General features: G+C 24.3%; 1 protein-coding gene across 2 annotated transcripts; it reads right to left on the bottom strand.

Moving 5' to 3' along the window:
* Positions 1–2,952: 2,952 nt before the first annotated feature.
* LOC145849892 (inositol-tetrakisphosphate 1-kinase-like) lies at positions 2,953–26,812 on the bottom strand. Of its 2 annotated transcripts, none has more exons than XM_082954991.1 (10): positions 26,702–26,812; positions 24,771–24,795; positions 22,586–22,711; positions 21,662–21,773; positions 18,280–18,378; positions 14,469–14,509; positions 13,998–14,093; positions 7,421–7,576; positions 4,714–4,873; positions 2,953–3,679 (listed from the first exon to the last, which is right to left on the bottom strand). In XM_082954991.1, exons 1-10 carry the CDS (start codon positions 26,785–26,787, stop codon positions 3,474–3,476), a joined length of 1,107 nt encoding a protein of 368 aa, XP_082811117.1. In that variant the 5' UTR covers positions 26,788–26,812; the 3' UTR covers positions 2,953–3,473. The 2 variants fall into 2 exon arrangements, with proteins under 2 accessions (XP_082811117.1, XP_082811118.1); XM_082954992.1 differs by having other exon boundaries at positions 13,998–14,090.
* Positions 26,813–27,643: the final 831 nt, after the last annotated feature.

Below are 27,643 nucleotides of genomic sequence, written 5' to 3'. Positions count from 1 at the left end.
CAATCATAGTCAAGATCATCAACATTCTGAAATGGAAAAACTGATTTTTCACATAGATAGATTTTTCAATAAAATCTAAAACTTTTGCTTTTAAATTGGTACAGAACATTTTTAATAGTTGTACATTCAAAATGACATTTTCTTTTACATAAAAAACAAGTTAAACAATTTTTAGAGTCTTTAAAAGCTAAACTACATCTATAACAAACAGACATGTTCAAATCACAATTTTTACAAAAAAAAGGTAAATCATTTTTACATATCTTATTAAGACTCTTGTTTGGTTTAGTGACACATTTACAATGCATCCATTTAAAACAACCTTCACAAAACACACATTTATCTTTAGAAGAAAATCTTTTAAAACAATTTTTACAAAAGTCTTCACTCCCAACAATGTCAAACTTAAAATTATTTGTACAATTTTTACAATAAAATAAATCACTGTTATAAGAATAGAAGTTAAAATTAAGCTTAGATAGCCCAGAACAATTTAAATGTATCCATCTTTTACACCAATCACTTTACATGTAATCACATGATTTAATTCAGTATTCAACTAAACAGAACAGAAGTGTAACTTGTATTCCATTACAAGGTTATACTAACTGAACAGGTATTTAATGTATAGTGATTAGTAACTGAACTAATAGTATTAATGTTATAGTTGAATGTGAAAAGCATTAGCATTAAAACAGAAATAATTATATGTATAGAAATATTGAACATGTAAGTACTTTTAAACAGATATCATTTATTAATTTATATCAAAATCACAAAACCTAAACAGATATTCATGCAAGTTAATACTTTATAAATAGAAAATTGACAGTTAATTTATGATTTAGCGTATCTATACTAAAAGTTGTATATTTATTTTTAACAAATACTGGTCTTAAAACTGATAAATCAATTTATTTTTAAAAATAAGTTAAAATTTATGGTAACAGCAATTGTTTATTAGTAAAATATTTAAATTTACAGAAGTTTACAACACTTAATAATAAGTTTTAAAATCAAAAACGTATTTTTGATTTAAAAAAAAAAGTAAATTTTAAACAATAAATAGCTGACTAACCATTCTAGCTTTCCTAAAAATCTCTATAAAAAATAATTGTTTTATGGTTGAATTTTTACTGATATTTTAAACTAAGGTACTGATTGAGTAAAGAGACACAATCAAATTTTATACTTAAATAAAAACACTAAATTGAAATGGTAAGAACTGTTTTTAGGAAGTCTTGAATTAGTTGCTGCACTAAATTTTGGGTATATTTATAAATATTTCCTTACTCATGAGTTGTGGTTGACCTATTTTACATTACTCGGTATTCATACAATAAAATAACAAGTAAAATGCATTCTATTACATTTCTTCTTCCTAATGGTTGGAAAAAAACCTCCATTTTACTTTTCTTTTCAACTGAAAAGTAGTCTCAACTCTACCTTTAATCTAAACTATAGAATATTGGTAACAAAAATATTTAGCTAACCTTGTGTCAACTTAACTTTTCCATTTCTACTAAATACATTAAAAAAACAGCTCATCGAAAGAAATTGTATACTGTTATCAATAAATTAGTCTGAAAAATAATCACAATTTAGACATATGTAAGTTTTTTTTAATCTTCAAGGTCTTTCTACTAGCTCTGACAAACAAAAGTAAGTCAGAGAAGAAGTAGTTAGTCTATTATAAAAATATCCAACTGGCTTTTAGCACTTCTGCCTTGAAAATAAAGTAGCTGTATGTACTATTAGTAAATAGTTTTCAAATCATTTTTAATAAAAACTTAGTATATTAATTATGAATAACTTTTAAACTAAAGTACTAGAGATACTTTTTCTTAACACATATGTCTAACATATTTTTTTACTGTTTTTGAATATTTCAATATAACTAATTAAGCATGGTTTTTAAACTATCAAAACTAGCCTGTGTTTTACAAAAACAAAAGAAACTAGCCTATGCCATTTTTAATTTTTCAAACTAGTCTTAGTTATCCTGGGTGTGTGAAAAACCTGTTAAATAAATAAAATACATGTATTTACTTACTTAAAACTTAGTTTAACTATTACATAAAAATTTTAAATAAATACCTAGTCGAAAAGATTTGGTATAAAGTTATCTTTATTTTATTTATCTTACTTTCATAATGGCAAGGTTACTTAATTTTTAAATATCTTCAAAACCAGAACTAGTATAAAATATCCTTGTTAGTTACAAAAATAATTTTTCACAGCTTTAAAATATTTTCAACTAACATTTAATAACTTATATTATTATCAGACTTGTTTTTCAATATAAGTAATTGTAAGATAGCACTAAAGGTTATAAAGTAAAAAACAAAACTACTAAATATGGTTGAATAACTAAAATATTTCCGACAGACTAAATTAAATTAATACAAGAAACTGAAACCTCTATTTACTAGTGACAAAAAAAATATTGCCATTTAAAAAAACTAGTCTGAAGTTTTAAAAGGAGTCTAAACAAGCCAATATTTCTTAAAGTTTTCCTAACCAGCTGGAGTTTAAAACATTAATTTATTTTTAAGTGATGGTAAATATTCCCATTAATAGCATGTTTATATTAAAATTCCTGACTTTTTTTTTGATAACCCCTATTTTTTCCTGACTTTTGTAACTTTTCCCGTTTACTCTGACTTTCTGGTAAGGCAACCCTGATATTCTAAGATGTTAAAAACTATTTCGACATCATTAAACACATAATACCTTCATTATCTTAAAAAGATTACTAACAAAATATTTTATTCCAAAGGTAGAAAAACTCAATTATATAGTCAAAAATATCTTTATCAATATTTTATTTAGTATACTATAAAAAACAATCTAAAAAAACTTTTATAAATTCAAAATTTGTTGTTTTTAGTAAAGTTCATTTAGCACTGCATTACGAAAAGCTAATAAAATAAATACAAAAACAAAGAGCTGAGTTTTGTTTTTTAAAAATAAAGTTTAAATATACTTTTTAATTTATAAGGTACACAGGGAATGTGAATACAAAAATTTTCGAGAAAAAGTGCAAAAATATAGAAGAATAAAATAAACATGATAAAAAAATATACAAAATGCATAATTAATATAATTGTCAGCAGTTGTTAAATCGACAATTTAATCTTTTTTTTTATTATCTAATAAAGAAAAAGCACGCTACAAAAGTTGTTTTCAATATAATTTAGACGCAATAGATTGAGATTAATTTTCAACTGAAAAATACTTTACAGAAAGGATCTTTTAACGTATTTTAATTAAAAATTGTCTTCTTTTATTTTCAAAAATTGCATAAGGTTTGGTCAGTGAAAGATAAGAACAATTAAACTTTACAGAAATAGAAAATAAAACCTTCATTTTCGTTTTAATTAACTTTAGTACCAACACATTTTCAATTCAGAACTAGAAAAACTTTAGAAATTTCAGCATTCAGAATATTAAAAATTTGTGGCAATTTAAAATCATTTGTCGTCGAAATGGTTGGAACCATTTGTAACACCATTTGATGCGTGACCGTTAGTGTGATGAGAAACACCATTCAAGTGAGCACCATTCAAATGGTTGCCATTAGTACCATTAGTTGAACGATTTGCTTTCATTTTGCTGTCGACTTTGTCTGACACCGTTTTGGCGAGAACTTCCAAGTAGTCGTCTACTCCGTCGTATCCTGATAATAAAGTGTTTAAAAGTATATTTAGCATTTGTATTAAGCATTAAAACATTATAGTCAAGCGGAAGCGAAAGTAAAATTTTTGGGTGAATAATTTAATAAAGGGTTTCCCATAGTAGACCAACCGGCCACCATGGGGGTCATTACTGAAGTTTTGGGAGCCATGAGAAGTAAAGGGGCCACAGGGGGGCCATGAGGTCTTAATTTGAAACTTACACTAGATATTTTGGAGCTGTAGATGAAGAGTAAAAAAAGAGTCTTAGGTGTTTTAATGCTAGTTTTAAACTTTTACTAGACATTATGGAAAAATTTCAGGAAATTTAGAGGGCCATAAGCTGTAAAAGAAGGCCATATTTCTAAATTTAAATTAAATACTCTTGAGTTGATGATGAAGAGCAAAAAAAGATCATAGGGTTTTTAATGGTAATTTTAGAAATTTTGTCGGAGGAGGCCATAGCTTTTTTAATTTCTCTAAATGGGGTCTTTGCAAAAAATAGTTTGGGATACCCTGCTTTGTATACTCTACCTATTTAGCGCACAAAAAATAATTACAAAACTTGAAGAAAAATTTTTAATCCTTTAATTTAACACCTGCTATTACCAAGCACTAAACTTCTGTACAATTTTCAACAAGTCTTTTAATTTCAACAGTAGTAGTTTTTTAAATAGGTTGAACAGATATAAAAAAGAGGGCGAAATATTTTTCAAAAATTGAGTGTGGCTTAAATCCAGCCAATGCAATTGAGCGTGTCTAGTCTTGATGAACTAAGATAAAAAAAGTAGAAGTTTTTAAAAAAAGTTAGAACGAAATGTCATAACGAATTTAAATCGATTTAAAATTAAATTTTCATCAATAGTTAAAATTATGTGCGACAACCGCTGATTCATAGATAAATTACTTAAACTTAATGAAAAATCCTAAAAGTTCAAAAACTACTAGATTTTAGTTGGTTTACAATCCTAAATGACAGTCCAAAAGTTCAAGGCTTACGCGCATACATGTTTTATTACCAAAACAAAAACAATCAAACCGGGAAACACGTTGACGTCTATGACGTAATGCTTGTTGGTTCTTGGGCAAACTATGACGTCACAGCCGTACATGGTCATCTCAATGCTGCTACCCAGTGTTCGAACTATGTTTCTTATCAGCGAGTGGTTGACTTCTGGCGGTGAGGGCAAGTCTCCGGACTGTTGAGAAATAATAGTTTTAAAGAATTTTAAGTAAATATTTTATGTATTAATAGTGGTTAACGGTAAGTTGTTAGGGAACTGCTGACTGTATAAATTAATGAGCTACTTTTACACATGATAATTTCACACCAGAATAAATTATTTTGATGCATGGCACATTAAGCGCGAAATGTAGGTATCTGTGTTTGTTTTATGTCGTATACATGTTGCCCTACTTTGTCTGTAAGTGTTAAAGTGATTTAAACTAAACTAAAATAAAACAACATATTGTCTATTAGATGTATATTGTATGAAAAAAAAAACATCACAGAGCTATTTATGAACGCACTGTATACGGCATTAGGAGTTTTTTAGGAAGTTGTAAGTTTTTAAACTCAACTGATCAATAAATATGATCAATATGCTTCACCCAATGTTTTGGGTGTCTAGCCTTCTGCATGTTATACGATTGTACTTATACTATACTTGTATTTTTAGTTGAAAACTAAGGTTGTAGGTTTTAGTTGAAATTTCTAGTTGAAAATTACTCGAATTTATTTATCTTTTTTTACTTTTATAAAGAAATGCAAAACATTATGATGCTTTTTACAGTACTTTTAAATTAATTTTTATTACATTAAAATTTTGAATGGGTTGCAACTAAATTTCTTTACTTACTTTTTGAATTACTAGAAAAATTCATAAAATGAAACAGAGACTAATCTTTACAAAAATGTTAATTAAAATCTTAAAAAGTTTATCTTGGAGTAAAAAGTATTAGAAATCATAGAAAATATTGCATTTATTTTTTAGAAAGTATAAGTTATCATAATTAACAAATGCAAACTATACAAAAACTTCCGCGTTAATAATTAGTATTTAGATATAAAATTGTTAGAAGGAAACAACATTTTATTATAATAAGCACACCATAACTTTTATATTTTTATTAAATAAATTTAGTATTTGCTAAAATTAATTTAGTTTTTATTGTGTACAAGTTTAAGTTTTTATCATATGCTTTAAGTGGTACATACACATAAGAACTTGTGGTTAAAATCATATGCTCTGGTTTTATATTTCATAAAAAATGTTCACTACTACTTTAAATTCTTTAAGGACAACACTTAACTTAAATTTTAATTTATATCACAACACTACGTTATAAAATAATATTAAGTTTAGTACTCATAAGCTGCTTAATAATTATTTAATTTGTAATTTGTCATAAAAAAACAAAACTAAAGTTTGTCTTGAAAAATTTTCAATACAAATTAAAAAATAGTTAGCTGCAAAAAATTAAGAATACCTTAAACTATTAAATCTAAAAACTAAGTAAAAAAAAAAGAAAAAACAAAAAACTTTTCAAAAGTATTATTTTCAAGTAAGCATATTTTTCAAATGATAGCGCAATGACAAATACAAAATAAAGGATTATTGTTGAAACAGCAACTTTAATTTTGACAACCTTTTCTAAACTTTTCAGTAAATAAAAAATCAAAGTTATCAGTTGAAATTATAAAATGTTAAGATATATTTTTTTTATAAATACAAATCGTAAGTCTATGTGATAAAACAATGTTTTAAAACTAAGTATTTTCTTAAACGCATTTAACAAATAAAAAAGTAGTTTCTGTTTTTGTTATTTTGAAACGATATAATAAAAACAGTTTTATAAAATTTTATAAAAAATTTTGTTACGTCAGTTTGTTTTCAAAAAAGTTCAATTTATTGTATCCAAGACGTTATATTAAAATAATAACTTTTGTTTATATAAGCAGTGACGTCAAAACTTTTTGTTTATATTTCTACCTTATTATCCAGCGCGCATAATTGAATATTTTTCATAACTTCTATTGTGTGTAGAGAGTTTAAATACTTTGGTATATTTCTTGAATGCAATAAGAAATAAAATTTTTGTTTGCAATTTTTATAACTACTTATTTAGATATTATACTTTCTTTACAACTTATTTTATAATGTATACAATTATCTAAAAGTGTGAATGCGTACAATTTTTTTTCTAAAAAAATCAATTAAATTTTGATTAATATAACTGTTACTGCCATAACAATCAGACTTTCACTACAAGTTGACATCATTAGAAAGATGTTTAACAGCTAGCAGTTGCTTTCTGCCTTTTCTAAACTAAAATTACTTTTTTGGGAGATAATGGTACAAAATGGGAGAGTTCAATAACATCATTTTGAAAAGACCAAGCTAGAAAGACCAAAAAACGCTATTCTATTTAAGTTTTTTTTCTTCTGTATTAAGCAATCATGTGTAAACTATACAACTATTTTTCTTAAGTCATAAAATACTTATTTTAGTTTATATAGTTATTACAATACGATATTTTCTTAAATATTTTAAATAAATAGGCAAGAAAACTACTAAAAAAACTGAGGTTAGTTACTTAATTTAGATAGAAAAGAAAAATTATAGATTATTCAAAACTCGGAGAAAATTGGTAATGAATTTTTTTTTCTCTACACGTTGGTATTTAAACGTTGATATGAAAATATTGGTTTATTATATACAAACTAAAATTTATTAACTAAAAACCTGAGTGAGCTTATTTCTGGTTGAATCGACGCTGCTGATGTCATGACTGTTGAAGAATATAGTTTTCATATTTCCGTTGTTTTCCGAATGTATTTGCGCAAAATTCTTCAAAGATGGCCTCTCTACCAAATCGTATTTGTTTCCGGTCACGTATATCTGTAAAATAGTAATTAAATTTAATATTTTCTTTGATTTCATATGTAATTTTAACAAAACTAGAAGTATTGTTACGAAAAATGTTTTATACTTTATTATACAATATTTAAATCCCTTACAAACCAGTTTTAATGGTAAACTTCTGTAATAAAGTACATAGTATACTTTGAATTGTAGCTAGAATCATAAGTTTATTTTATGAAAAACAACTGTAAAATAATAATTAGGCTAAATTAATAAACACACAACCAATAAAAAAAACATTTTTAAATATACAACAAACGCATTATTTTATTCGCTAAAATACTTGAACAATTGAACAAAAAAGTATAAGTGTGATAATAAGCAAAACAAGTTTTGTAAATACAAACTTTACATATTCATGAGCTTTAAAACCCCTATTAGAAATATTTAGACAAACAAGACTACAAACATTTTTCTTTAATCATATTGATAATTAAGAAGGAAATTTTGAAGGGAAAATCATTACATTTCTAAATAGCTATACTTGTAAAACTTGTTTAATCAAACTTTGATACTTTATAGCATTACTTCAATGTTATTTACGTTGATGTGTGTAATGCCTCTTGTATATACAATTACACGCATGTACATGTAGTGTATTGACCTACAGTGAACTTTTGACTAGGCAGTTTTGTCTAGAGTTCTATGATGGATGTGCATTATGAATTCTAATCATAACTTCATGTTTTATATAAATAAAAATAGTAGTTAAAAGTTATAGTATTTCCCAAAAATAAACTTTGTAGCAGTATAGATATTTTAGAAAAAATTACAAAATATTAATATGTTTTATTTTTAAATTACAACTTCAAATCTTTAAATCTGATTGATTAATATAAGATAATTATACAGTTTGAAAAAAAAATGTTGAATTACTTTTTTTTAGTGTTTAATTAAAAGTTATAATTATAACCAAAGTTAGAGAAAATACGTTCTTCAAATACTAATTCAATAATATTAAAAAAAACAAAAACTTTGTTGACCTTTAGTGTTATAGTAAGATGCATTCTAAGAACTTAAAAAGGATCGTATTTGGAACATGTTTTAAATTGTCAAGTATGGCCCTTGGTGAACTTTATATAATAAATTTATTCTAAGAACTAAGGATAAACTATTCCTGGGAAATGTGAATAAGGCGCGTTTTATTGTAAGGTGGTTGTTGTAAATTATAGATAAGTATTCCTAATGTGATGTTTAAATTTTACGGAAATTTGCGCATAAAAAAAATTCGTACATGTCAATTTACTCAATAATACTGTGTGGTTTATAAGTTATTTAAAAAAATATTTAAAAACATACAATAATAACTGCTTGATATAAATTCGTTTGTTTAAATTTACATCGTAACTTTTTAACGTTTATGCTTAAGGGGAACTTTAAGTATATATAAAACTACTTGATAGAGTAAAAACTTTTTTTGAGATTAAATTACAATATCTAAGCTCTGTCATTTATAAGCAGTTTTAAAGTTATAGAAACTGTTATTATCTAGGTACTCACTAAAAAGTTATATGATTATAGTAAAAACTAACAACAATGCTATTAATAATTTATGTAGTAAAACGTTTACAACTTATAAGTTAAAACTAATAATACTATTTCAGCTACTTGTAATGGTTAAGATCTTCAAATAGGAAAACATTTTAACAATTTTCAACAAAACTTTCCCACATAACGCATGATTTAAAATGACAAGTTTTTCTAAGAAGAAAAATGTTTCAGGAATTCGTCAAAAATACACCTTGTCAGTAGAGTGGCATTTAAATTGAGAAAAACAACTTTGAAATACTTTTGTTTGTCCTAACTTGTTAGTAAAAATTACAAAGATAATTTTATGCCTCATTGGGTCATTGGTATTGTTAATGGCAATTAAAATAGTCAGATTAGTAAAAAACAACAATTAAATCATGTTGCCTTGGGTAATTTGGTGTGTTTTTTTTCTCTAAATTTATTACATAATAAAATATATATACATGTAATTGACTTTTTAGAGACAATTAGCTAAATCACAATAAGTCACTTAAGTTTTAAAAACATTATGAAAAAAGTTTGTTTTATTTATTGAGTAATTGCAACAATTAAGTCATTTGTTTTGGTATTTTGTCATTCCAAAATGGTGACTGTTTTAATGGTGAATGTAGTTTTTATAACAAACGAAAACCTTTACAATTACAATAAAAGTCAATTTAATTATATTTTATACTTTTTAAATAACTTCTTTGAAATAAATAAAAATTGTTTCAAAAACAATTAAGAACTCAAGATATTAGACTTTAAAGTTTGGAAATTTAAGATTTTTAAACATTTTTGACTGTTCCTAATTTAGTTTTTTATATAAATACTTAGATAAAAAAAAAGTTAATTTTGTATGGCATTTGAAACTAAAAAAATATTAAGTGCATATAGCAGCATAAAGAGTAAAGTAATATAAAGCTTTTAACTATAAATTATTAAATTTTAGAACAACTTTCAATTAAATAACCACAAAATATTTAACTTGTATACTAAAAGTTCTGGAAAACTTAAAATACTCAAGCAATATAAAACAAATAAAAAGCTTTTATATTTCTATGGTAAAGCTGTAAACTGATAAATGCATTACTTTTCGTAACATCAAAGACATTTGAAATAACAAACATTTTAACACAAATAGCAACAGAAAACCCACAATTTAAAGTAGTGAGAAAATATAAAGTGGGTGTGTTTGAACAAATAAAATAAAAGTTTAAATAAATGTTTGTTTTTTGTTCAGTGCCGTTGAAAATTCTCATTTAATTCAATCTGTCTTTCAATTTCGTTTTATTGCTTTTTTTTTTGCAAAAAAAATTGAACTTGTGAAGGTCAATTTTTTTAAAGAAATGCTTAAAATATTTTTACTGTGATACATTGAGATTTAACAAATTAAATTTTAACGTAAAACAAAATGTATTTTCTCAAATATGATGTACAGTACTTTTAATTGTTTACTTTTATGATCAATTAATACTCAGTCACAATTAAAACTTATAAAGAAAAATGATGGTGAACAACTTTTTTTGTACATACTTGCATATTTAAATGTAATACAGCAGTTATTGTTCCTAAGAGGAAGTATTAATCAATCAAAGTATGAATAAAAACTTTGACTAAATTTTTTCAACTTTTTTAACCAACTGAATTACTTGTAAAAAACTTGGGATTAAATTTTCTATTATACAAATAACGATATATTGTCAACAAGTAGAATTAAAGCAAAATTTATTGAAACAAATAAGAGTTAAATAACTTTAGGGTAAAATTAAATAAAATATTTCAAGCTAATTTCATAAGAGGGCCAAGAATTCAATTATATCACGTAGAAGTATTTATTTACGTGATAATAAAACTATTTGATATTTTCCTCTTAAACTTATCATAAATTTAGAATTATTATAATGTAAATTCTTTTTCCTACAACCTTTCCACTCTAAAGTGCCCTACATATTAACAAATGAAAACAAACGCTTCTTAACTTTGTTATAATTTATTGATTTAGTAGGGAAAGCTTGTATTAATTTTTTCAACCTTTTGTTAATCTGACATTGAACTTTCTACGTTCAAATAATATTAATTTTGAAATTTAAAATGTTACAGTGGTTAGCTAAGTTGTTCAAATGACTTAACTTCAACCACAAAAGTATATCACAGAGTTGCTACTTGTAACTTTTCAAAAGAAAAACATTTCACTTTTTATTTGTTTTCACAACAATATAAATTATGTTAATATCTTATATTTATATTAATAAATTAAATTATATATAATGTTATATTATGATCAATTTTCTTTTACTTCCAGTACTTCGATTAACTTTTGTGAATGATAATATTAGAGTTTCCACTACATATTTTCATTAACTTAAAACAATATTTTTTTAAATCTACTTAACTGAGTGTTTGGTACATATAATTTGTATATTTTGACTTATTGAATTTAAATACTCGGGTAAAACTAAACTTAAGTAACAGACAATTGTATTCTCTAAAACTACAAGAAATATATGTTTAACATGTTTCGAATACTATATACAAAAGTAAAACAAAAAAAGCATTAAATTCAAACTTCTAGTAAAAATTTACAAAATCTAATTTTCAAAAATATACTAACTAAATAACAATAGTATAGTACAAACTTTAACTTGTACAACATAACATCATTTGAATTGACTATTTTTAAAAACTCATGTTTTAAACATGTTGTATTATCAAAAAACTACATTACAAACCAAGGTTTAGAATAAATTATTGATCTTTGTAACTTGTCAAACATTTACAATATTTATTGTTTATAATATTTTTAAACAAATTTATTACTTACTTTTTCAAATTTTGCATATCTTATTGATGTGAGCTAACAAATAAAATAAAAAATAAAGAAAATATTTCTCTTTAATACCTGTTAGCTAGACAAGTTGTACATGGTATTAACTAATAACCGCAGATCTATACCACATGTTTATTAATAAACATTTATATCAGATGAAACTATAATTCTCAATAAATGTTTCTTAGTATGCCCATTGTTGTTCTAAATTGTTTAAATACATAACTTATAAGTAAACGGAAACTTTTTGCATTTTTTTAAATACATTTAACAAATACTTAGGTAAAGTAAATATCAATAAAAATAGACTGTATATTTTATCAACTTTACTTTGAATATTAGGAAAAAAATTATGCTGTAATCAAGCACAAATATTCTAACTGAAAGTCACAACAACTTGTAAAACAAAAAAAATTATTTGATAACTATTATATTTTTTAGATGTAATTTAATATATTCCAAAATACTGGTAGGAGACTTATAAGTACTCACCAAATAAATTAAACATAATTAATAACAACTGAAATATTTAAAACATAACTAATGTAGAAAGTTTATTAAACTTGTGAGCAGGATTTTGTTTACAGTTTAATAAAACCATCGTCAAACTAAATTTCAAAAACATACATTAAACAGTAACATACATTTAAAAGTAAATACAGAATAAAACCGTACTGATTGAGAAAAGTGTTGTGCAACTACTACTAACATGAACAAAGTAATCACATTTGAATTGACTACTTTGAAGAAAATTAAAATCAATAAGTTTCTGGAAAACAGCACTTTGATTAAGCTCGTATTTTTGCATAGTAAATATAATATATAATGTTTAATAAACTTTGAATTTTTCTATTAAAAAATAATCTAATTGAAATGAGCAATATATCTAATTTGATAATTTAGATTATATTTGATAAACCATATTAATAAATTATTGACTGATCTAATAATGATTAAGTTTGTAATTTTGATAGATAAGAACTAAAATTTGAAAAACTCTTTTAAAAACTTAATAAACTATTGCACGATAGTTAATAATTTTTTATACAATAGTTATTTAAAGTTTTTATACTAATGCTTACTATATATACAAGTTTTTTTTTCATTTATTTTCCACTTATATCATACTACAACGTGTAATAACCGATAAATGTCTGGACAACTAATGTATAAGAAATCATTACTACTTACTATATATAAAATGCCCTTATTATATATAATAATATTATATATAATAATATTATATATAATATGCGCTTTATACTAATGCATTATGGGCAAAAACGTTTGGGCTAGTAATAATCTACATACAATAAATTTCATACTTATTTACTATAAACCTTTTAAGTGACCTTATGCAGTATTGCTTCTTTTTGATCAATGAATGTCTGAATTACTGATGGTACATATATAATGCATAAGTAGTGCTAACTTTATATACTATTTATATATAATTGTATTTAAACAAGATACGTACGTTATTTCAACGTATGAAGCAAGGCGTTGTGATCAATGAGTGGGCTACTGAAAAAAAATTATCAATGTAAATAAAGTAGATTATTGTTTTACAACAACGCATTATGATCAATGGACGCTTGAGCCGGTATACTATCAAATTCCACCTGCGTTAAAATCCACCCAATTTTTTTACTTTATTTATTAATTTATTTTATATAATTTTTGAATTTTTTTATTTACTTTTTGCTTATTTTTCACTGTCACTGTTACCCCTAACCCTTACCCTCGACCAGTAAGCGGTTCTCGAGTTTGACTTGGTTGGTTTTGATAGGGTGGATTTTGAACGTGTCCCGCTTGAGCCACAGATGGAGCACACATGAAGTAATACATGAAATGATAACGTAATACTTTTACAAACCTTATACAAAAGTGCATTGTGATCGATGAAAGTCTGGGCAACTGACGGAGAGTATTCAGCACATAAGTACTAATATATTATGAAATAAACGACGAATTATGGCCAGTAAACGTTGGAGATACAGGTAAAGCATCTATAATACATGAGTAATGGTAAGTTTACATATTTTATTTTTAACAAACCTTATAAAGAAGTGCATTGTGATCGATGAAAGTCTGGGCAACTGACGGAGGATCCACGTCTTTCAATCCCTCCTCGTTGAAGATGAGGCACATCTGCTTGAAGATGAGTTTTATAGAAATAAATATAAATAAAAAACAAGTGAGTGGTTTCTTGTGCAGAAACGTTTGAACAGAAAGATAGTGTAAATGAAATAATAACTTTATTAATCAAGAAACTTATTGTATTATATATTTAGTACTTCCATCTTGTTTTAAATATATGAAAAAGTAAAAACACAAAGAGAAAATGTTATTCACAAAGTAGTCAAATGTTTTTCATAACACTTAGGGTTTACTACTTTTAATAAAAAATACTTTTTTTTCGTAGTATTCAACAAAAAAAATGTCAGTCTTCATATTTATACAATAATAATATAAAGCTTTTTACGAAAAACAAAAACAAATTAAAACTATAAAAACAAAAATTCCAACCTTATGAGACTTCTTTCCGTGAGATAAGTTCTTCTTGCAAACTACAAAAAAAAATAATATATAAGAAAATTTAAACAATTTATACATTATTGTTTTTAAAGTATTTTTATTAGTTAATTAGTCTTAAAAACAATTGTAAAAGCTTTATTTAATAAAGCAACAAAATATAAATATTTGTGTAAGCAAAACTTACATGATATAATAAAAAAATTGAATTTACACTTAAATCTCTCTCTTTTCTAAAAAATCTCATTATGTTTAGAAAATCTTTGGAATTTAATCCAAATAAAACTGTGTGGGAAAACAGTTTACATCAAATTTTCAGCTTAGCATGCTTACATAACATCTGAAAAATTTAATTTAAATATTTCAGATACATTTCATTAAACAACATAGCATGTGACGTGAATTTATTAAACCACAAAGACAAAAATATTTAATTTTGAAAATAATCAAAACTTTGACATGTGCATAAGATTACATAAAATAAATTCACACTTAATTAAAACATGTTTATTGTATGGAACAATTTTTTAGTTTAAAAAACACTTGTTTGACAACTTATAGCGATTTTTAAATATTTTTTTAAGTTATTTTGTTGAGCTACTTTTATGCAACTTAATTTACACTTTTTAAGCTTTCTAGCAATGTTAAACTTGAAAAAGCTTTTGCAAACGTAGCTACTCAGTCACTTCAAAAGTTAAGTTTTTACTTTTAACTGCAACATTTAATATATATATTAAAACTAAGTATTAACCACAAAAGAGTTGGTAGATTTAAATTTGTTAAACACTCAACCAACCTTGACAAGTTTAACACAAAATAGAAGATCTTACATCACTATAACGTTAACAACGCCCTAAAAAATACAATTAATTTTTATTTGCACTAAAATTTGACCTTTTTCAACAAATGCATACCTTGCAACCTCATAAAGAAAAATGTTGAAAACATCACAATTTTTTTTGGCTGAAAAAACTAGCAAGCAAAATTGCATCATAAAACTTATGTTCGCTGTATTTGATTTGCTTTAATAAACTGATTTCAGACACAAATGTTTGATGATGCCAATTTCAGGCTTTTTGTATTGAATTTGTTTCAATAAATCACTTTGTAACATAAAATGATGCCTATAACGTTCTTAGCTCATTCAACACAAAACGGTTTTATTCAATATAGATTATAGTAATTAGTTGAAAACTAACTCATTTTTTAATTGTTAATTAAGTGTTTATTAACACTTTAGTCTTGCTTTGTTTTTATTTCAACTAAAGAATAAAACAAGAAAAACTATAAAAAAAAAGATTTAGTATAAATATAAATACAAATGAAGTATATAGTTTTACTTTTTAGACTATATGTATTATATGATTTTATTTTCTAGACTTTTTTTATACTAAACATATTTTGCACAATTTGCATAAACCATTAAGGCCATTAAAAGGATTTCAAAATTATTTCTCATTTTCAATTACCGGAATAAAACTTAATCCGAAATTTTTACATTCCTCACCTCAAGCCAATATTTTAAGCTAGTCATAATAAAATAAAATTAAATACTTTAAAAGAACATTATAACTCTTTTGTTTAAAAAGTACCCATTAAACTGAACCTTTTATAATTTACAAGGTCTTGTCCATGAATACTTAAATTAACACTATAAAAAATAATATATTTACAATAAACACAGGTGAAAAAACCTGCTAAGAATTAACATTTTAATTTTTAAACAGCTTTCACACGTACAACGTAGCGTTACGTCATAGTTAACACTAATAGGGAAAAATTATCTTTATGACATCATAGCGAACAGAATTACGAGGAAATTTATCTTCTTATCAGTTAACAAGTAAATTATTGATACTTGTAAACAAATTTACAGGGGACATTCAACTTGCTTTTTATGAGATTACATCATTTGTTTTTATTTTAAATGTGTTTATTTCATAAATCGGTTTTTACAATAATTTGTTTTCATGAAAAGATGAATTTAAATTTCGTTTTATTGTATGTTTAGCTATTAAAATTCATTATTTGTTTTCAATTTGAAATGTGTATGTTTCATGAAAAGATAAGTTTAAATCTTACTGTGTTCAAAATAGTTTTTTTGTTCGTAAAAATTTTTAAATATTTATAATGTAAAATATAATGTTTATAACTAAGCACAATTGTCTGAATTATACTTTATGCTATATTTAAAAATGTTATAAACCAAGATTTTTAAAAATACAGAAATCTGCACAAAACTAAATATATAAGATCGTCGGAAAATTGATAATAAATACATTTACTAATGCGTCTGAATTACAGAAAGTATCACATTATAAAAAATCACATATATTACCTGAAATTGCTTTTACCAAAGTTCAAGTTTGAAAAAATCAATGTTTACAGGTTTAAGTTCAAAAAAAAGACTTTAATAGTTAAGAAAAAGCTTAAAAAAATTACATTTAAACATTGAATATGTGCAATTTCTTGAATTCAAAAACTCATAAAACTATCTTTTTTTTTATCTCGATTAAAATTGAGTGGGTATTAAATGCATGTTTTGTCTATATTTTCTTAAAGCCTGAGTTTTTATTTTAATTTAAGTTTAGTTCATACCTTAAAATGACTAAAAATTATACCTGCTCAAAAATTTTAATAACAATTCAACTTTAATTTAATACTGACAAAACAAAAAATGTTAAAGAGCTACTTTTGAAAGTATTACAGTCACTTGTTTATGTTGTATTTCAAAAATTACTTTAAATTTTGATTAGATTATTTGAGAATTTTTTTGAAAGCAAACAAAATGATATACTAGTATACTATATTCTGATAGCAAAATACTTTGAACAAACACTAAATTATATTAATTTATATAATGTCAAGATGTGCACAAGTTGAACAAATTCGTTAAAACTGTTTGAAATAAACAAAATAGGTGTTTACAATTTTGCAACTTACTCAATTAAATTCACTGCAAACCAAATATAAATTTACACACGTTGGCACAAACTGGTACTTATATACTCAGTGGTTGCAATTAAATAAAACAAATTTTATTCGGTTTTAAATGACAAACGTTGCATTCCATCTTTCAGTATTAAATTGCGGATTAGCAAGTGTTTAAGGCTTAAACAAAAACTATAGTGGAGAATTTTTTTTTTTTCTTAAAAATAATTAACGCGAAAAAAAATAGCTTTATACCAAAGGTGTCAAATTTCAGGGAAATATGTAGATTATGCAGAAAATATAAGGAATTCAGTTTTAAATGTGTAAGTTTGTAGAAGAGATTAATTTATACTTTAACTTTTTTTTTTTTTTCAAAACCAACAATTGTCAAAAATACATATGCACAAAAAGTTTTAGTTATTCGTGGTTACATCTAAAATGGAAAAATATTCAAAATGCAGCTTTAACTTTACCTTGGTAAATTCGGATAGTGAAAAATTATTAATAACAATAACAAGTTTAAAATGTTTGTACTCTTCAAATGAAGAACAATTTTTACTTACTGAATCAGAGTTAAAACTAATGATGAGAAAATGATGAAATGTTTTAAAACGTTTTGAATAACTACTTTTTCTTATTTAATCGGAGTAAAAATATTGTTGACATTGACTTTTATACGTACAAATAATGTCAATCCAAAATTGCTTCAACTTCAAAATGTTACAGTGGTTAGCTAAGTTGTAATGACTTAACTTCAACCACAAAAGTATACCACAGAGTTGCTACTTGATACTTATTAAAAGGTTAAAATTTCACTTTTTATTTCATGGTATAAATTTATATGTATGTCTTATTAATTTTTTTATACACTCACTGAACGGGTACTTGACGTTGTCTTTTTTGAGCTGCATTTTGATTTCGTCGACGTTGGTGCTCGACAGTTGCGTGAAGCTGGGAACGTGTAATTGCTCACCTGAAATGTTATTATTATTTAGTACAGTGGTCGTCAAAGTGTGCACCGGTGCATAGAAAGTATTTTACTGGGCACAGAAAATGTTATTATTTTTTTTTTTTTTTTTGTTTAATCGAAAATAAATAACAAATCAACTTTTTTGGGGTACAAATTATCTATTACATACACATTTATTAATTAAACTCATTATGACGTATCGATTATCTAGCTTAAACACAAGTTAATATTATATTTAATAGCTTAGTTTAACACAACAGCAGTTGATAAGTGTGATTTAGGAAATTTTCAAGTTGATAACAAAAAGCAATGTATTTGTCGACATTTCTTGTTTGAATAACAAACTAATCTATATTCATGTTAATTTATTGGCTGAACATAGTTTGAGAATGCTTTATTTGAGAAACTGTTGTTAACATGTGGTTAATTTATTTTATTGAAATGTACTTGTTGAACTAAGTGACAAATACACTTTTTAATGTGGTAAATGACTGACATTTCTAAAAGAAATAAAATATATAATTTCTTTATTTTTTATCTTTTCTAGTTTTATATATACTATAAGTGATAGACTATTTTTTATTAATGTCAAATTTATATTGTTTAAATACTTTAAGAATGCTTCATGTATTTTTTTGCATCAGTCAACTTTTACTTGAGAAACTATTGTAAACACTTTTATAAATTCTATTGTATTTAAAGTGTTAATTCTTATTGAAAAGTGTTTTATTGTTATTGATACTCTATTGTGGACATGTAATAAAAATTTTTTACAAGCTGTATTTATTGACCTTAAAAATAGACTATTTAAGGCCATAGGGGGGGTAGAAGCCATTTTTTGACCAAAAATAACATATAGACTTATATTATAGTAAATTTCATAATCTTTCAGATGCTTTTTTTAGATTTTAAAAATATTAAGTAACTTTTTTTTTATGACCGGTTATATAAAGGGTTGTCTTTATAAAGGGTATATAAAGGGTAATTTTAAAGCCGTTTTTCTTGAGTTTTTAAAAACGGGCTTTAAAATCTATCTTCTCCTTCATTTTTCAAGCAATCTTCTTTAAATTTTCAGGAAATGTTCCTTACATTATGAGAAAAAAACGTTATTTGTGAATTTTAATAATTCTAAAAAATAAAAAAAAATTGACAAAATTAAAAAAAAAAAGTGATTTTTTATCAAATTTTATTTTTTTTTTTCAAAAAAAAAGTATTTTTACTTGAAATTTTCTAAAGTCACAAATAACGTTTTTTTGTTATTGTATAAAGAATAGACTGTGAAAGTTTGAAGAAGATTGCTTAAAAAATGAAGGAGGAGATAGATTTTGAATGCATTAGTCTTTTTTCGCCGTTTTAGTTTTTCCTTCCCCATAAGGAACCTGTTATGCGGCCCGACTTTGGCCGGTCATATCTCAAAAACTAATTCGAATTTTTAAAAACGGTAAAAAGCAACTTAAAGCTTAGTAAAAACTCTATATAATAAGATCAACTTGTAAAAAACATGGCCTACCCCCCCCCCCCCCTATGGCCTTAATGTGGTAAGTAACTAATATTTGCTAGTACATTGTAAATAAATTTATTTCTCCAACCACAATGATTGTTAAATTTGCTTTTTATTCAAAGTGTAACAAAAGTTTACAAGTATTTGATTGCATGAAACAAATTTGTATAGATTTTTAGTTTTACAATGCAACAAAACCACAATTTAAATTGCAAAGCTGTGACAACAACATGTTGACTTTTAATGTTTGAAAAATTTTAATGGCACAAAATAATAACATTGAAAGTGTGTGTCAAAATTTTTATTTCAATCAATAAAAATTAACAAACGAGTGCAAAAAATATTGTTTTGAAATTATTTATTTTTTGTTTTAAATGCCATTCAAAATAACAAAACATTTAACCTTTTGCTGACAAAAATAATGGAAATCTGCATTATATTTTGTTTACAGTTTTTTTTTTTACTGATATAAAAGCTCGACAACATTTTTCAATACAATAAAATTTTGACGCATCTTATAAGTTTAACTAAACCCAATGAAACTTTTAGTGTCTTTCATGAAAATAGTTTTTAAATCTCAAAATTTCAGTAATAACATTCTGTTTCTTTTTGTTGAAAATATTCAATTTAACTTAGTAGTTTTATTTTACATTTTTCGAATAAAGTGAAAAAAAAACAACTTTGAACTTTTACAACTGAAAGTTTAAAAAGTCCCAAAGCTATAAATTATTCATTGTTTTCATAAAGTATCCTATCACATTGAAATATAATACCAATAGTTTTTAATATAACTAAACTCTAATAACTTAATATTTGTAAAAATGACAAAAAGCGCTAAAGTTAAACTTAAGTGTTTAATAATACTTATTTAATCCTTAAAAAAAGTCTTGGTAAAGTAATGGTAGCTGTGTCTTACTTAAAATAACTTAATTTCAAAAAAACTTAAGTACTTTTTTATGTATTATTTGCGAAAATACAAAAACATTGGTTAAAATATACAAACTAAACATTTTGAAACTACTCAAATGACTTAACTTAAACTTGAGTGCTATCACATAATACTCGAAATTTACTCAAGTGTATTTGAAAACCGACTCTAAAAAGCAACTTATATAAATTGTTATGTTGTGTTGATTTGTTTGAAAACTTTTGAAAATGTTTAATTTAATTTAGAATATTGTTTTTTTTTTTAAATCAAACAATTAGCTTAATGGAGATTTTTACATATTTTATTTTTACAGTAAATTTTTATCATTAATAATTATTTCAATTTATATATAAATTTAAAATTGTATACTAAAACTGTACTATAAATATTAGTGAGTTGTAATGAAATTGTAAGATGATATTTACAGTAAAAAATAAAACAAATATTAATAAGCTCATAAAATTTAAATTAAATAACTGTTTTATTAACTGCAAGTGTTATATTTAGAGCATAATTATTAAATTTCTCACTTCCTTAATTTCATGAATAAATAGATAAAAAACTAATAGTGTATATAAAATTTAAAAAAGACCTGTTAATTAAGTACTTGAGTGACTTACTAAATTGAGCTTAACAAATTAACTAAATTAAAACACAGTTTCAACTAAAAATTACTAAACAAATTTCATAACTAGATTACAACCTATACACATTTATAGTCAATACAAATACCTATATAGCTAAATAACAAAAATTTGATATAAAAAGACTTCATTAATCAAATACATTAACATCTATTTTAACTTTTTATAACATGTAAACAAAACAAAATGTGAAATTATTTATCATTAACAAACCTTGTATGACGACTTGGTTGATTCTCTTGTACGTTTCATACCTGTTGAGCAAAATGTTGAGGCTGGGCAGGGGGTCTATCATTACCAGGTTTTTGTGCTGGCATAAGTAGTTCTGTTTGTAAAACGTTTACATATTATAATTATATATAATATATTAAAGTATTGGTTAGGAAGAATTTAATGTATAAAGTTTCATTTGTAAAATAACTCACTACTGTGTGAATTTTGACAACTTTTGTGTAGGAATAAATATTAATGTTTGAAATGAACTCAATTTTAAATAGGTCGTATTCAAATTATATTTTATTTAAAAAATAAATACCTATTTACTATATAACTTTTAAAACGAGCCATTTTTAACTTCCGGAATAGAGTATGTTTTTGGTAAGTTTGCTTTTTATAGTTTTATTTCTTCAATATATAAAAAACATTCAATAATTATAGAGTAGTGAGAAAAAAAAAACATGAAAAGAATTTTTTAATTAGTTATTGGTAGAGAAACTATAAAACACTGCTTGCTTGTAGTTTATTTATGCTTCATATTTAAAATGTTACCAACGAATAATTTTTAATAGAACATTTATTTCAAAGAAAACTTAAAAACAATGTAACAACATATAGATAGACTTTATACACTTTGCAATGTAAAAACTTAAATAAGTTATTTTTTATATAATATGAAACAAAAATACTAAAAGTCTAAAACAAAGTAGTTTTACAGTTTTGAGAAAACTCAAAACTTACTTGCAGTTGATTCATTCAACTAAACAAACTTTGTAAAGTGACAACTTCTACAATAATAACTAACTAATCAAAAACAGTAGAGTATGTTATAACAGAATTGTTACTTACAGAACACTAAGTCTATTGCAAAATTTAAAAACCATAATACTCAATAAACATTTATTTGAAATGGAGACTTACTTGCAGTTGATTCATGTAATTTTCGGCATTTTTATTCCCATTCATTGAATCAATCATTAGATCTGTGAACTTGTGAATGATGGCCACAAACGGACCCTGATCACTAATCAGTCTAGTGGTGTCTATCTAAAAATAAACATACAATTTAAATAGTAGCCATAAAAGGACCCTTATAACTAATAAGTTTGCTGGTGTTTATGGGTAAAATTATTGTAATTACAAAAACAACAAAGCTTATTAACTTGTTTTATATGTTATATGTTTAACATATGTAATACACAGCTATATTTTTAACTGAAATAAATTTATTTTATGTAAACATAACTAAACATACGTTGCTTAGTGATCTGCTAGTGTTTATCTGTGTATTTTTTTGAAATGCAACAACTTTTAGAGTAATCATGTACTTAAATCAGCTTGTGCATACTTGAAACTTTTAATTTAATGTATCAACTTGTTATTTTTACTAAACTGAGTATACTCTTAACTTTTTTAATATTGAAAACTTATAAACAAAAGACTTTATTATTACTTCAAATGTCTTTTTAGGGAAGTAGTGTTTAAAAGATTATTTCTGTGTATTAATTGTAAAAATATATAATTTTTTAAATACATTTTCCAGGCTAAACAAATACTTGAAAATTTTAGTATTTTTAGTAAAAGTTATATATAATTTTCTTTTTAAAAATTTTATTTGTTTTGATATTTAGCTGGTTGTAATTACAAACAAAACTTTTATACATGTGTCAGGGTTGCCAAAAGTTTTTGGTAAATTTCTTCCAGGTTTTAAAAAACAGGTTTTTTGGTCCATTTTTAGTATGAAATTAAAACTAATGTAAAACAACTGTCTTAAATAGTATCACAACATTGAAAAGATACTGTAAATCTACTTTAAATATATTTTTTATTAAAAAAAATTGTTGACTCAAAAAAACTGTTATCTTTATGAAAGCATTTTTGTATCTAATTTAAATTTTGTTACTTTTCATGTAAAATATTATTTAGTTATTTTAGTCATGTTACTTAGATATTTTTGTTCAAAATTTCAGGTTTTTTTAATTTCTCAACCTCCATGTACTCCCAGATTGTTTTGGCTGAATTGTCAAACTCTATGTTTTTCAAGGATTCCAGGTTTTTTAGCAAACCTGTTTGTTGTAATTCATAAAGCAAAACAAAAATATAAATAAATGCATATTTAAATCTAGGTCACATTAGTGTAAAACTAAACTTCTAGCTACAGATTCAAAGATAGGAGTAACAGTGTTTGATATTTCTTTTGATAGGTAATCAAAAATTACAACATTTATAAAAAATTTTTGCTTAACTTTATGTATCATATAAAAGTTACTTTATAAATTACTATTTGATTCAAGTAATATAACAACATCCACAGATGTTTAAAGTTCACACTCAATAAAATGCTTACAGCTAAGATTTAATTAGCATTACATAATGCCATTTACAACAATAATTTATTTAATCAAATAAATGAGAAATTGACTGAATGCATTTATACAGCAACTGTTTAATTAGTGTAAAGAGAAAACTAATATTAAGTTGTAGTTGAACAATGTTTTCTTTTTGGTGCATCATTTTTTAGATGAAAAAGTTCATAAACTTTTGATGTTCAATAGTTTCTTATTTCAATTAAGTTTTAAACTGATTTTAGGTTAAAAAGCTGTTAAGAATTAAATATTTTAAACGTCAAAGTGAAACAAAACACCCAAGATTTTAATTCATATAAACAAAAAGCTTTTATAATTTTATTTTATACATTACCAAAAAACTTTATAACTTCTTGTAAAAAACACAATACAGACACAAATATCTCACAGACTGTTGTTATCAAAATAAACCAGACAAACAAAAACAAATGTTTGTATAGTTAGGTGTGAAAATCTAAGCAGTGAAATAGGTGTGAAGAGTTTTACATGTTGACAATAGAAGCTACTTAATTTTACTGTTTGTATGTTTCCAAGATACTAATGAGAACATAACAAATTAGCCAACTGTAATCAATCATTGTTATTTTAGAAACTTATATTTGTTTTTAGATTATGCTAAAAGTCTAAAAAACTATAAGTTCGTTTTTTAACTTATTAACTTGAAATTTTAAAGGAGAATGATAAAATATTTATATTTAAAATCAAAATAAACACCATAAATCACAAAACAGAAGACTTACTTCTACTGCTTCAAATCCATATTTTCTGTAAATTAAATATATGTTGTTTTTTATATTCTAATAAAATATTATCAATATAGTATCAATAAATATTATCAATAAAATATCATTAATAAAATATTATCAATAAAATAATAACAATATCTAAAATTAAATTTTCTCTAATATGTTTTTTTTGTTACAACAAACTTATCTTTATCAAAATAGTACAAAAAAAATTACTTTTTAATAAAAGTTTAAGTATTTTAACAAACTTTTAGGCGTATATTTGCTAACTAAAGAACAGTGTATACTTTATAATTTTCAAATTATAAATAATATATGACTCACAAAGCAACATGAGCAACTATGAAAGCTAAAAATACTAATGATGTTTGTGTTTTTTTATGTCATTAAATCTTTTTAAATTTAAATTTAATATTTTGATTGGAGTTCAACAAATTTGACTACAAAAACATGGTCATATATTTGCTTAAAACTTGACTTAATTTTTTTTTTGAATAATTAATATTTTAACATATAATTTATAAGCATAGGAAAGATCTAACATTACAAAAACAACATTGTTTATTATTTAATAGTCAAAAGTTAAAGTACTAACTATAAGATGCTGTTTATAGAACATCAAAAATTAATTGTTTTTTGAGATTAGTTAAATATGATAGAACTGTATGGATTCAAAACATTTAAAAATCTCATTAGAAGTTTATCTCCTTCATTTTCAAAGTAATTTATTTCAAACTTTCAGGAAATGTTCTTTTTCATATAACAAACAACTTGTAAAATGAGATTTTTAGTAATATAAATTAAAATTGTTTGTAACCAAAAAAAAAAGTTTTTTTTGTTTTACATTCTATAAAAGCAAAATTGTTTCCGACAAAATGTTTAAATTTTATTATAAACTCTTTTACATAAATTTAGTGAAACAGTCTATTTTCATTTACCATTAAGAACCTATTGAACCCTTAAAGGCCATAGGGGGCTCCACCTTGATTTTTACAAGTTGATCTTATAGAATTTTATCTGAGCTATCAGACATTTTTAACTGCTTGAAAAAATTCAAAGTATTTTTTGAGATATGAGCAGTCAAAGTCGGTGACCTTCAGTCGGTTCCTAATGGACAGTGCAAACTAAAAATGCGAAAAAAGACAATTTCACTAAAAATCTATCTCCTCCTTCATTTTTCAAGCAATCTTCTTCAAATTTTTACAGAAAGTGCAATATTATATTTTAAAAAGATTGCATGCAGGAATTTTTTTAATTTTGAAAAATAAAATTTTTCTTAAAAAAAAACCACATTTTTATTTGTTTTAATTATCTAATTTTTTTTTTTTTTTAATATTTTTAAAATTCCAACATTCAAAGTCTTTTAAATTATAAAAGGAACGTTTCCTGAAAATTTGAGGTCTTTATCTCAAAAAATTAAGGAAAAGATAGGTTTTTAGTGATTTTTTAATTTCCAAGAAAATTGACCTTGAAAACTTGCAGTCCATACGCTATTATTGGAAATTTTTTATAAAAATTACAATATCTTTAAAGTTAAATAATATTTTTTGATTCTATAATAACTGGCTTGTAGTTTGTACTTTAAGCTTTCATATAAGATCCAACGTTATTTTTAGTAAAAAAATGTTTTACCCCTCCCCCCCCCTATGCCCTTAACTTAGATTGCTCTCAAAATTTACTTTAAATTATTAAAACAGTAAAAAACAGCTAGTAGCTTAGTTTTTTGTGAAAAAATAAGACTAACTTTAAGAAAAACTATCTGTCCTAAAACCTTAAAACAAACTTTAGTGCAAAGGCAAGTTTGTTGGCAGCTGTAAATTTAAATAACACTAAAAATACATAAACTAAAACTTAAGTGTAGTGGAAATTTGTTAATAGCATTTTTTTTTTTTTTTTAATAATAATTATTATCATTAAATACAAACTTTAATGCGATGGCAAGTTGTTGACAGCTCAATTTTTTCTTTTTCTTCTCGCTGAACCAAAAACCCACTTTTCTTTCAGGTATCATTTGATACTATTTTAAATAATTTTCTGTCATATTTATCATGTTTTAATTTGTTTTAAATCAAACAACTCAAAATTATTGACTTTAGCTTTAAGAAGATTTTATTTTCAGATTTGTTTATAACAACTGATGATCTCCTATATGCCAATATAGAAGTAAAACATTGTTTTGTTGATTATAAACTGTAAAATATTTCATAGATACTTATTATCTGGTTAAAAAAATATCTATAAATTAACTTTGACACCAAAAAACAAAAACTTAACAAAAATGTGCTATCGTGTTGAAAAGCACCTATATTTTAAACAGGGTCTTACTCTTTGAGTCACAAAAACTGTCATGAGTGACCTTAAACTGACCTGAGTCATCCTGGGTTTAAAAAGATCTTTTAAAAAGTTATTTTTTATTGTTTTATAATTAATAAAATCAAGTTCTTCCACAAAATTGGTTACAAAACAACAAACTATTGCAACTTAATTGACTGTATCTCATTAAAAACCTAGATAAAATATGTGCTGAGATTATTAAAAAAAAATCTATAACTATCCTGAGTTTTAAAAGACAAAAAACTTAAATCAGCCTGACTGTAAAAACAAAACTTAACATTTTCTGGGTTACTGATTATCTTGAGTACTTGGCAACCCTGTTAAAAGAATAAGTACTAAAATTAGTTATTTATAAAACTTCTTAACTTTATAAACAAAAAAAAATGTGGGAAACTAATTATTATGTAGTTTATGTTTTAAAAAATCCTAATCTGATTTTGGCTTAAGGGCTTAAGGGTTTTTATTCAAAGATTAACACCAACTCTTATTTGAAAGGTAAAAATGTAAAATATTGGTCACAATTATTGTAATTT

The sequence above is a fragment of the Thalia democratica genome, chromosome 2, assembly GCF_965202585.1.
Source record: "Thalia democratica chromosome 2, ktThaDemo2.hap1.1, whole genome shotgun sequence".
NCBI lineage: Eukaryota > Metazoa > Chordata > Thaliacea > Salpida > Salpidae > Thalia > Thalia democratica.
Note: the sequence above shows the minus strand (reverse complement) of the source record. Positions and strands in the feature narration are given on the sequence as shown.

Excerpts from the sequence above, each read along its gene's own strand:
- LOC145849892 (XM_082954991.1), bottom strand. The coding sequence starts at position 26,787 with ATGATACCTGAAAGAAAAGTGGGTTTTTGGTTCAGCGAGAAGAAAAAG. Across the intron at positions 24,796-26,701 it reads CAACTTGCCATCGCATTAAA|AAAATATGGATTTGAAGCAG; the intron begins GTTTGTATTTAA and ends TTTAATTTACAG. Across the intron at positions 22,712-24,770 it reads ATGGATTTGAAGCAGTAGAA|ATAGACACCACTAGACTGAT; the intron begins GTAAGTCTTCTG and ends GTTTATTTTTAG.